The sequence below is a fragment of the Micromys minutus genome (genome assembly GCF_963924665.1).
Source record: "Micromys minutus genome assembly, chromosome: 5".
Taxonomy (NCBI): domain Eukaryota; kingdom Metazoa; phylum Chordata; class Mammalia; order Rodentia; family Muridae; genus Micromys; species Micromys minutus.
Window position 1 is genome coordinate 68254369 of NC_137974.1, and position 13125 is coordinate 68267493.

At 37.7% G+C, this 13125-nt stretch overlaps 1 protein-coding gene across 1 annotated transcript in view; it reads right to left on the reverse strand.

Annotated features, from left to right (window-relative positions):
* The window catches only part of COL19A1 (collagen type XIX alpha 1 chain), a gene marked incomplete at both ends in the record, with an annotated part of 301963 nt that overhangs the window by 139784 nt on the left and 149054 nt on the right, over positions 1-13125 (reverse strand). The window contains one exon of the mRNA XM_080916766.1: positions 4042-4095. Within this exon, the coding sequence (XP_080772892.1) occupies positions 4042-4095 (54 nt within the window). The remainder of the gene's footprint in view (positions 1-4041; positions 4096-13125) is intronic.

Genomic DNA, 13125 nt, shown 5'->3' on the forward strand with positions numbered 1-13125 from the left:
GAAACAGAAACAACTATTCCTTGATATCTATTAACATAAATGGTCTCAACTTCCCAATAAAGAGACATAGACTATCAGACTGGATACATAAACAAAATCCAGCCTTTTGCTGCATACAGGAAACTCATCTCAGAGACAAAGACAGACACTATCTCAGAGTAAAAGGGTGGGAAAAAAACTTCCAAGCAAACAGCTCCAAGAAGCAAGCTGGAGTGGCTATTCTAATATCGAATAAAGTAAATTTCCAACCAAAAGTTATCAAAAAAGATAAGGAAGGACACTTTTTACTCATTACCAGGGAAATCTGTCAGGAGGAACTCTCAATCCTTAACATATATGCTCCAAATAAAAAAGCACCCACATTCATAAAAGAAACCCTACTAAAGCTCAAAAAATACATTTCACCCCACACAATAATAGTGGGAGACTTTAATACTCCACTCTCACCAATGGACAGATCAGGGAAACAGAAACTGAACAAGGACACTGCAAAACTAGCAGAGACTTTGAACCAACTAGAATTAATAGATATATACAGAACATACTATCCCAAAGTAAAAGAATACACCTTCTTCTCACCACCCCATGGCACCTTCTCGAAAATTGACCACAATTGAGTGAGCCTCAATTGATATAAGAAGATTGAAATACTCCCATGCATCCTCTCAGATCACCATGGTCTACGGCTGGTCTTTAACAACAACAAAGACAACAAAATGCCCACATACACATGGAAACTAAACAACGCTCTGTTAAAGGATAGCAGGGTCAAAGAAGAAATAAAGAAAGAAATTAAGGATTTTCTAGAATTCAACGAAAACGAAAACACAACGTACCCAAACCTATGGGATGCAATGAAAGCAGTATTGAGAGGAAAACTCATAGCCCTAAGTGCTTCCAAAAAGAAACTGGAGAGAGCTCACATCAGCAACCTGACAGCACAGCTAAAAGCCCTAGAACAAAAGGAAGCAGATATACCCAAAAAGAGTAGACGGCAAGAAATAATCAAAATTAGGGCAGAAATAGACCAAATAGAAACAAAAAGAACCATTGAAAAAATCAGCAAAACGAAGAGTTGGTTCTTTGAGAAAATCAACAAGATTGATAAACCCCTAGCCAGACTAACTAGAAGGCAAAGAGAGAGTATCCAAATTAACAAAATCAGAAAGGAAAGTGGGGACATAACAACTGAAACTTAGGAAATTCAAGAAATCATCAGATCCTACTACAAAAACTTATACTCCACAAAATTGGAAAATCTGGAGGAAATGGATGAATTCCTAGACAGATACAAGGTCCCAAAGTTAAACCAGGACCAAGTAAACCATCTAAATAACCCTATAACACCTACAGAAATATAAGAAGTCATCAAAAGCCTCCCAACCAAAAAAAGCCCAGGTCCAGATGGGTTCAGTGCAGAATTTTATCAGACTTTTATTGAGGATATAACACCAATACTCGCCAAACTATTCCAAAAGATAGAATCAGATGAAATATTACCCAACTCATTTTTTGAGGCTACAATAACCCTCGTACCTAAACCACACAAAGACCCTACAAGGAAAGAGAACTTCAGACCAATCTCACTTATGAACATTGATGCAAAAATACTCAACAAAATCCTTGCAAACCGAATCCAAGAACACATCAAAACCATCATTCATCATGACCAAGTAGGCTTCATCCCTGGGATGCAGGGATGGTTTAACATAAGGAAATCCATCAACGTAATCCACCATATAAACAAACTCAAAGACCAAAATCACATGGTCATCTCACTAGATGCTGAGAAAGCATTCAACAAAATCCAACACCCCTTCATGTTAAAAGTCCTGGAAAGAACAGGAATCCAAGGCCCATACTTAAACATAATAAAAGCAATATACAGCAAACCAACAGCCAACATCAAACTTAATGGCGACAAACTTGAAGCAATCCCACTAAAATCAGGGACTCGACAAGGTTGCCCACTCTCCCCCTACCTATTCAACATAGTACTGGAAGTCCTGGCTGGAGCAATTAGACAGCAAAAGGAGATCAAGGGGATACAAATCGGAAAGGAAGAGATAAAAACATCACTCTTTGCCGATGACATGATAGTGTACTTGAGTGACCCCAAAAATTCTACCAGAGAACTCCTACAGCTGATAAACAAGTTCAGCAAAGTGGCTGGATACAAAATTAACTCGAACAAATCAGTAGCCTTCCTATACTCAAAGGACAAACATGTGGCGAAAGAAATTAGGGAAAAGGTACCCTTTACAATTGTCACAAACTATGAAATACCTTGGTGTGACTCTAACTAAGCAAGTGAAGGACCTGTATGACAAGAACTTCAAACCTCTAAAGAAAGAAATTGAGGAGGATCTCAGAAAATGGAAAGATCTCCCATGCTCATGGATTGGAAAAATCAACATCTTAAAAATGGCCATCCTACCAAAAGCAATCTACAGATTCAATGCAATACATATATTTACAAAACAAGAAGACTTTGACTATTTCCATGTTGCGTTTTGTTTTGCATGTACTTTTCGCTTATTGTAACTATTAGGTTTTCAATGCATACTGTCAAGCCCTTGAAAAAAATCAAGTACTGACTAAAAAAGTATATTCACATGGTTTTATGTAAAAATTATTTTAATGTCTGAAAAAAACAGTACTGACAAAAATGTATAATTTTAAGCAAAAAATGTTTAAAATCTGTACATCTATCTTTGTTTTGTAAAATAGTCGTTTTAAAAAATAAAAAAAAAATAAAGAGACAAAAAAAAAAAAAAAAAAAAAAGAAAGATACCATGAATTGTTCCAATACTACGATACAAGAAGACAAGCATATGGCAGGGAAGACATGACTGGGAAGATATTTTCATTAAAACAAAAAGTCCATAGTCTTAGCTGAGCACACATCTGGGACAACCCAAAGCATCCTCCTAGACAAAGAGGATCTTGGGCTGCCTTGGGCTACTGTCCATGGTAGAGGCCTATGTGCCATACTGAACTGTACCTGAATAAGACTACACATTTTTAGTCCCACTCTTGATACCTATAGGAGGTCAATTAGTGTCTCCTGGGACAAACTATAAGCCTGCAGTGGGCTCAGGAACCCATAAAATGAAGAAAAGAAAAATCAAGAGCATTTGTTCTTTGTTCACCCTCCCAGAGCAAGCCTTTGCAAATTGGTCTTCAAATATTGGAAGTACACTGATATATTTGAAGCACACAGATTTACATCACAGAGGGTAGAAATGTGATTGATATGAGCAGATGGGAGCGATTTATAGTACACCTGTAAAATGAAAGTAAGCATGGCATGTACTTCAGTCAATGAAAACCCTGTTACAGGAACCTCATCCACACTGTTGTAGAGTTGAGGATGTAATGCCTGCTTTATGTAGCACAAGGACTTCAGAAGCAATCATATGCGAAAGTGCGTAAAAACACACGAGACTCCAGAATCAGCTGAAATAGTAACAGAATCACCCAAGGATGGTATGTTAAGAGTCCCAGGGTAGCAGAGCATCTGCCAGAACCCTTCAGGGATTCCTCTAGCTGGAGACACAAAGACTCAGCTCTGGCCAGAGATGGTCACTGTGGTATTTCCAGTTGAAGCTGATATTCATTTATTGCCTGTTTCATCTTGGTTAAAATCAATAAATAGTAGTGAAAATGGACTTTCAAAGAGTCCCTAATGTCAGCTACTTTGGATCAAGAGCATAGTTACTATCCACAGTTTTGAGAGAATGTGTGTCCAGGCTGGACTTCCACTGCAATACTCATTAACCTAACTCAAGAATGGAAACTCTGGACCAAATTAGGGCTAATTGACTTTATACAAATAATGGTCCATACATTTGTGCTGCCAATTTTTTTAAAACATTTAGACATCTCTGATGTTAAAACTGTCAAAATCCCTAGCCTTTTTCTGTCTTTGGTAGTTGACACTTTATGCCCACCTGTTTGCTATCTATTTATTTATTTAAGGCTGAAAAATAATTATCATCTGTGTTGGCAAACTCTTCCAGCTGCTTCGACTTTACTCACCCTTTGACCTTCTTTGCCAGGTGGACCTTGGGGGCCTTGTATGCCAATGGAGCCCTGTGGGGGAAAAGGAACACATGTTAACACTCAGTTCAAGTGTGTCTGTCAAGAAAGAATGTAGTGATACTGACTCGAATTTCAGTTACTAAACAAAACAAGGTTAAGTCATTTGGACCCTTCCAAGGTTAGTCTATCAACATAAGTGATGAGAAATGGCTGTTCCTTGTCTTGTTTGTCCTTGGATCTGATTCCAGAAAAGAGTGGAGGGAAGTTCTGAGGCAGGTAAGAGATTTCTTTTAAAAAGGTATCAAAACAACAACAACAACAACAATAACAACAACTTCTCATGACTGGACCTCCATAACTGCTAAAGTATCACACATGGACAATAACCATAATTGCAAGCAGGAAAGGTACCTTTTATATATTCAAATTCTATAAACAAAACTACAGTAGTTTTGTACGTTTTAGAAAGCACATGATTATGTCACTGGCTTTAACTGTGTCTATTTATGACTCATAACTTTTGGTATTGTATGGTATTGAATGATTTCTCTTCTCATCAAGCAATGAGGGAAAGTTGTTTTTTTCACTTAAAATTCAGATTATAAGATGTCCATGAATTCCTAGGTGTTAATAATGTGAACATCAAGTCCCTTATTTGTTATAAGAATTACCTCTCAGCCTATCAGGTTGAGACTATATCAACTTCAGAGCATATTACCATTTTTAGTCTCCAGCAATCATTACTGGTTATTCCAGGTCTTTCCTCTCTCTTCCTTCCCTTCAGTACCTCCAAATGGGCTGTTGGTGAGATTTTACACTCATCTTCCCTGTTTATATTCTCTGGCTGATCCCCTCTATTTGTGTGCTCCAGACCCTTCACAAGATGATGTCTAGATTTATAGATACTAACTAGCCTTAGTTTATGTATATGCAGATCAAGTAGCCAATTGCATGTTTGACACCCCCTCTCGGATATTTACAAGTATCTCAAATTTGGTTCATCAAGTACTGAGTGCAGATCCCTCCCTAACTCCTTTCTGCAACCCCCAACACAGTCAACCCACACTGTCTAGAAATCAAACTCACACCTTACACTCCCCTCTCAAACTTAGTCCTCACGTATAATTACCGAGCCTGATTAGTTTTCTTTTTATTTGAATCCATTTCACTCCATTCTAACTGCTTCAAGATGAGCATTTCCTGCCTGGCTCCAAAGCTTCCTGATGATTTTGTAACCATCAAGCCAGTCTTGAAAAAACCCAGCTTTGGTCTCTTCTGACTTGCCTGAACAGAGAATGTCAATGTTACTGGCTAAGGAAAACCAACTGTTGCTGGAGAGTCAATCCACTATAGTAAAAAAAGAAGGAAAACTTTAGGTTCTTTAATACTTATGATTAATTTATTTAAATTATTATATTAAATGCATAAAAGTATTTGATATAAACAAGCAATATAAGTAAACCTAAACTCATTCTATATAGAAGAAAAACAGCTTAGGATCCTTTGGTGCATGTGATCAAGCCATACAAAATCCAGCATGCAGGGGCTGATGTGGAGGAAGCCCACTCCTGACTGAGGAACTTTTGGCACTCTGTGGCTTCTAGGACTGGAAGAGTCATCTTTCTTTCTTTCTTTCTTTCTTTTTTTTTTCCTCAGAAATGCAGTCCCTGAGAGAGTATCTATGCTCCCGTGAACAACTCTACACCCATTCACATACAGGCAACATTAAGTGGACTCAGTGTATTTTTTTTTTTAATAAAAAACAAAACACATATATTTAGAGATTTAGTAAACAGGAAGAAAATTTGGTTAGAAGAGAATAAAGGGTTGACTTGACCAAATAAATACATTGTATGAATGGATAATACAAAATTCCAAAATAACAAAATCATATTATTGTATATGATGGAGGTATGTGGCCTGGAACATTTGTGGAGGTTAGGAGACAGTTGTACCCATGAAGGTCACAAGGATGAGAACATGCTGGAGCTGGAGTTGAAGGTGGTTGTGAACTACCCAACATGGTTACAAACTCTACAAGTGCTCTCTATAAGAGCAGTGAGCACTTTATAGCTCTGGACCATCTTTCTGGTTCCAGTTACACCTTTTTGGACTCAATTTTAAATTGGGTCTTTTTTTCCTTTGGCCAATTTAGGCAAAGATTTATTAATTTTGCCTATGCTTTCCAAGAAATAACTGTGCTTCGTTATTTCTTTGCACAATTCTAAGGCTTTCCATTACATGATTACATGACATCCTGGTCTTTCTTCCTTCTTGTCATGAGTGATGTGTGTGGCTTTTCTTTGCTCTTGTGAAACCACACAGCATAACAGTCTTTATGTGAAAACTCTATGATTTTTTAAATGGAAACATTTATGCATATAAGTTTTTAGAACTGTCTTTTTCAACTCCCAAATATTCTGCAAATGAACTTTTCCCTAGATTTCTTCTATTCTAGAAGTTAAAAAAAATTCTCCCCAAATAATTATTTAATACTATACTGTTTATTCTCCATGTATTTATATAGTTTCTAAGTTTTTTCTCCTTCTATTGATTTTTCATTTCATTCTATTACCATTTAATAAATAAAAATGATTTTAACATACTATTCTATTTGTTAAGCCTTGTTTTATGGTATAAAATGTAGTCTGTTTTGGATAAAGTCCCATGGGCTGTTAAGATGAATGTGTATTCTGCAGCTGTTGAACAGAACATTCTGTTAATGCTTGTGAGGTTCATTTGATCTGCTATATAGTTTAACACAGAAGATCCTTTGCTGAAATTTGTTTGGATAGCAATGCCGGAAGTTGGGTATTGAAATCACTCAATATTATTGTGTCTGGAACTTTCTGCATTTGTTTTAGATAGGCTGGGTAGGTACATCAGTGTTCAGTACATATGGATTCACAGTCATATTTTCTTAATAGATAAAGAAATTTAACTCTGATTTATTTCTTATTCTGAAGCAATCATTGGACTGAGGTCTGAGTCTGTCTTATGATTCATTTACTAATGAATTACATGACTTAGTTTCATCTCTGTTATTACATGTAGTAAAATCTTTGATCACTTCCTCATGGTATTGTGCATATTTTTTAGAGGTTAATATTAACTGTTTGGACACATGATACATTTATATGCTTTCTATATATTCTCTATGGTTTAATTTGTTAAGTAGTGCCTATCCCTTTATTCTATTCTTCTATTTATTTAATTTGTTATAAAAATACAATATCTAGTTTTCTTATACAGTGTTATAGATGCATAGACTTACTCTTGTGAAAGAGACTCTTGAGCATGTATTTAGTATTTGCATGACCTGAGTATCTGTGTAGGCATTCATTGTCTGTGGAGTTCTGGATATTAAAAACATTGACAAAAATGGAATTCATAAGACTGCTACATCTCTTGGCTAGAAACAAAAGTATGCAAAATGTGGTCTTAGCCAGCTAATGCATTTCAAATTCCAGTGAGTAGCTATTACAATGTGTTACAGCTCTCAGGACAATTGGCTGATTATTTAAGACACAGTAGGGCTTATCATTATGGAAACTGGTGTAAATATTTAGCTAAGAAATTACTTGGCATTAAGTGGTTCAGAACAGCATTTTGAAATGTTTAGCAAATGTAGCAGATGTTTAGTAAAGTTAATAGGATAGATTAATTGCATTTGAGCACATTTTCACTTATGAAAAGAGGCAAGATATGTTCATAACTCCTCAATCAAAGAGAGGAACTGAATTAAATCAAAGGAGTTTTCTTTTTGAAGTATTATCTGCACCCCCCTTGCCAGGAATGCAAAGTGCATATGATGCCTATTAAAACCACTTTGACTAAAATGGTACGTGAGTATACTTTCAAATGTTCCTTTAAACTATAATTTAAGTGTTATGATTGTTGCATTATAATATACTTTGTAGGCCTGAAACATAAAATTAAGCAGCATCTGCACACATTTCAAAATGCTACTAGGTTTTATTTTTCAAATAGAATGCATGCTACTAAAATTGAGAGCAGTTTGTCAATATGAATAATTCTTATTATTAGTATGAAAACAAGAACAAATTTTCCTAAATTGCATGTATTGAAGTGAATTTTTTCTTCTAAGTTTAGTTGGTTCTTTTAAGATTAGTAATTTTTTGATATGTAATTTGTTTTTTTTCAAGACAAAGTAACTATGTAAAAGCATAAGTGATATAAAGTTCAATCACAGGAAATGATTACATATTAGTTATGTAAAGTGAAATAAAAATTATATTAATAATTTAAAGGGATCATTATATTACATTCAAGAATTAGAATGACACACACACAACTTTCTTACGTGTTCAAAATGAATTCTATGATTATATCAAAAGTCTATGCTTTTATGTAGTTTTCAGTACATACTAAATGTCTCTAAAATGTCAGTGTATCTAAACTGAAGAACAGTATAGCCTCTTCCACAAATTAAAAAGACCTTGTAAATAGCCTTCCCAGTAACAAGAACATGAGATTCTTTTTTTTAAATGGCTTCTGGAATATTTCTTCCAAAAAGTATGTGTAGTAAAGATGTGATTATTAGCTTCTGTAAGTTTCTTAACTGAATGACCAACTGTTTCCTACCATCAACCATGTAAGACTGCAGTCACGTATGCGGCTTTAAAAATATAGCAATTCAAATAAGCCTCAGAAACAACCCATGGAATGACCACTACCCCTGTGGTTTCAGAGGTTTAGCTGAAGTCAGAAAACACAATTTTTTATGTTACAGATTCTGAACCAGTTATTCCTAATTGCCATTGATACTTTTGATAAAACTAGGAATATTATAGCTTAAAAAAATAAATAGGGCTTGATCCAGGGACCGAGGAGCCTGGTGGCATTGGGTCCTCTGTTACCAGCTGGCGGCTTCTGGGGTGCAAAACAGGTGCTCAGAACATCTGCCACCAGGAGGAGCAGAGACCCAGACACACAGGACTGGTGAGAACCAGGTGAGAATGGATTCCGACTAGCCAGGGGGCAGAGAGATCTCAGCGGAGCACGTGGAAAGTGTGCACCTGCCGGCTTGATCCAGGGACCCAGGAACCCAGCATTGGGCCCTCTGTTCCCAGCCAGCAGATTTTGGGGTGTACAACAGGCACTTGGACCATCTGCTACCAGGAACAGCAGAGATTCAGGGACACAGGACAGGTACAAGGGAAAGGTGAAAACTAATCATTGACAACAAGAGGGTAAGAGGAAAGCGAAAAAAATCCCAGGGAAACCAAGACAACCTGGCAACACTAGAACCTAGCTCTCCCATCACAACAAACAGCGAAATGCCAAACACTCCAGAAAAAGACTCAGACACGAAATCCTACCTCAAGATGATTATAGAGATCCTTAAACAAGAACAGGAGGAAAAGCATAAAGAATTAGAAGCTTTTAAAGAAGAAAACACTCAAAGAACTCAAAGAACTAGAAGAAAACAGAACCAAAGAGATGAAGGAATGGAAGAAGGAATTTAAAACGGAAATGGACACAATAAAGAAAACACTAAAAGAGACAACCCAAGAGGTAGAAATCCTAAAAAAGAAATCAGGAGTCACAGATGCAAGCATTTCCAACAGACTACAAGAGATGGAAGAGAGAATCTCGGGGGCCAAAGACAACATTGAAAACATAGACAAAACAGTCAGAGAAGATGCAAAAACCAAGAAGCTCCTAACCCAAAATGTACAGGAAATCCAGGACACAATGAGAAGACCAAACCTAAGGATAATAGAAATAGAAGAGGGCAAAGAATATCAACTAAGAAGTACAGTAAATATCTTCAGCAAAATCCTGGAAGAAAACTTCCCTACCCTTAAGAATGAGATGTCCACGAGCATAAAAGAAGCCTACAGAACCCCAAATAGGTTGGACCAGAAAAGAAATACCTCCCGACACATAATAGTCAAAACACCAAGTGCCCAAAGCAAAGAAAGAATACTAAAAGCAGTAAGGGAAAAAGGTCAGGTAACATATAAAGGCAGGCCAATCAGAATCACACCCGATTTCTCAACAGAGACTATGAAAGCTAGAAGAGCCTGGACAGACATCATGCACACCCTAAGAGAGCACAAGTGCCAGCCCAACCTGATATACCCAGCAAAACTATCAATCACCATAGATGGAAAGATGAAGATATTCCAAGACAAAACTAAATTCACACAATATATGACCACAAACCAAGCACTACAACGAATTATAGGTGGAAAACCCAATACAATGATGGGAAGCACCTCATAGTAAAAACAAGAAAACTTCTAAGCAAGAAAACCAAAAGAAGAAAGACACACGGGCACAATTCAACCTATCAAAGCAACAATAGCAGGAAACAGCAATCACTATTCCTTGATATCTATTAACATAAATGGACTTAACTCCCCAATAAAAAGATATAGGCTATCATACTGGATACATAAACAAAACCCAGCCTTTTGCTGCATACAGGAAAGTCATCTCAGAGAAAAAGACAGACACTATCTCAGAATAAAAGTTTGGGACAAAACCTTCCAAGCAAATGGCCCCAAGAAGCAAGCTGGAGTGGCCATTCTAATATCGAATAAAGTAGATTTTCAACCAAAAGTTATCAAAAAAGATAAGGAAGGACACTTTTTACTCATTACAGCGGAAATCTGTCAGGAAGAACTCTCAATCCTTAACATATATGCTCCAAATACAAAAGCACCCATATTCATAAAGGAAATCCTACTAAAGCTCAAAAAAAATACATTTTACCCCACACAGTAATAGTGGGAGACTTTAATAACCCACTCTCACCAATGGACTGATCATGGAAACAGAAACTGAACAAGGACACTGTAAAACTAGCAGAGACTATGAACCAACTGGAATTAATAGATATCTATAGAACATATCATCCTAAAACAAAAGAATACACCTTCTTCTTAGTACCTCACGGCACCTTCTCGAAAATTGACCACATAATTGGCCACACAATGAGCCTCAATCGATACAAGAAGATTGAAATACTCCCATGCATCCTTTCAGATCACCATGGTCTAAGGCTGGTCTTTAATAACAACAAAGACAACAAAAAGCCCATATATACATGGAAACTAAACAATGCTCTATTAAACGATAGCAGGGTCAAGAAGAAATAAAGAAAGAAATTAAGGATTTTCTAGAGTTCAATGAAAATGGAAACACAACATACCCAAACCTATGGGATGCAATGAAAGCAGTACTGAGAGGAAAACTCATAGCTCTGAGCGCTTCCAAAAAGAAACTAGAGAGAGCATACACTAGTAACCTGATAGCACAGTTGAAAGCTCTAGAACAAAAGGAAGCTGATACACCCAAGAAGAGTAGACGGCAAGAAATAATCAAACTTAGGGCAGAAATAGACCAAATAGAAACAAAAAGAACCATTGAAAGAATCAACAAAACCAAGAGCTGGTTCTTTGAGAAAATTGAGATAATTACATATTCACCTACAAATCCCACTTGATGCCAAAATAATACAAACTGGTTTCTACTTCCCATGGGGTAAGGGTGAAAGTAAACACTGGTCTCCCACTTGAAGCTTGCCCTTCATTACAGGAAGAAATATAATATGTATTCTTCAATTTGTCTCATACTGGTAAGAATTTATTTTTAAAAGTATTTACTTTTGAAAGACAGGATAACAAAAAGGAATTAAAGCATGTATGCAAATTCTTTTTTTTCCTTTTATTCACTATTTTATATTCACATTTCAAATGTTATCCCCCTTTACAGTTTCCCCTCTGGAAACCCCCTATCACATCCCTTTTCCCCCTGCCTCTATGAGAGTGCTCCCCCACACTTCCCAGTCACCAGCTCAGTCCTGACACCCTGCCATAGAATTCTCCTACCCTAGGGCAACAAGCCTTCACAGGACCAAGGGCCTCTCCTCCCACTGATACCTGACAAGGCCATCCTCTGCTACATATGTGTTTAGAGCCATGTGTCCCTCCATGTGTACTCTTTGGTTAGTGGTTTAGTCCATGAGAGCTCTGTGGGTCTGGTTGGTTGATATTGTTGTTCTTCTTATGAGGTCACAAACCCCTTCAGCTCCTTCAGTCCTTTCTCTAACTCCTCCATTGGGGACCCCATCCTCAGTCCAGTGGTTAGCTGTGAGCATCTGCCTCTGTATTTGCCAGGACCTGGCAGAGCCTCTAAGGAGACAGTAATATCAGGCTCCTGTCAGCAAGCACTTCTTAGCATCAGCAATAGTGCCTGGATTTGGGGTCTGTATATGGGATGAATCCCCAGGTGAGGCAGTCTCTGAATAGCCTTTCCTCAGTCTCTGCTCCACATATTGTCTCCATATTTCCTCCTGTGAGTATTTTGTTTCCCCTTCTAAGAAGGACTGAAGCATCTACACTTTGGTCTTCCTTCTTGAGCTTCATGTGGTCTTGAAAGGATAAAAAAATATGTAGCCTAACCCCTCCAAGGACCTCAAGCTACCTCACTCTAAATGAAGCTACCTCACTCTTAAGGAGCCTTAACCCCGCTCCTTAGAGGCCCTAATAACTCAAATTCCAGACCCAGCTCTGCCAGTAAGGAGGTATAAAGTCACACTCCTTGCTGCTCCGGAGCCTGCTTTCTGTATGAAACTGGGTGAAAGGGCATAGGGCAGGCCCCTGGTACATGAAGGAGCCGGGCCTAATAAGTTAAGAGATAAGCTGACTAACTGCTTATCTGGCCTCTGCAAACTGCTCACACAATAGAAACCCCCCCTCCCCGCGCCCTAGTGACATATCTTGACTCCCATTGCTACCCCCACCCAGGAAACCACACAAATACAGAGCTCAGGGAACTGATTGGTTTGTGATTCATGGGCTTTGCAATGATTGGTTGTGATTCACAAGCTTTTGCTATGAAATGATTGGTCTGTGATTTTCGGGTTTTGCAATGAATGGCGGGCTTTATTGTGAGCCATATAAAATCTGTTCCGATTCTCCCTCGTGGTCCGCAGCCCTCTACTCCAGTGTGGCGTACAGTTGTGGGTCCCAAGCGCACTTGAAATAAAAATCCTCTTGCAGTTTGCATCAAGACCATTTCTCCTGAGTGATTTGGGGTGTCACCTTT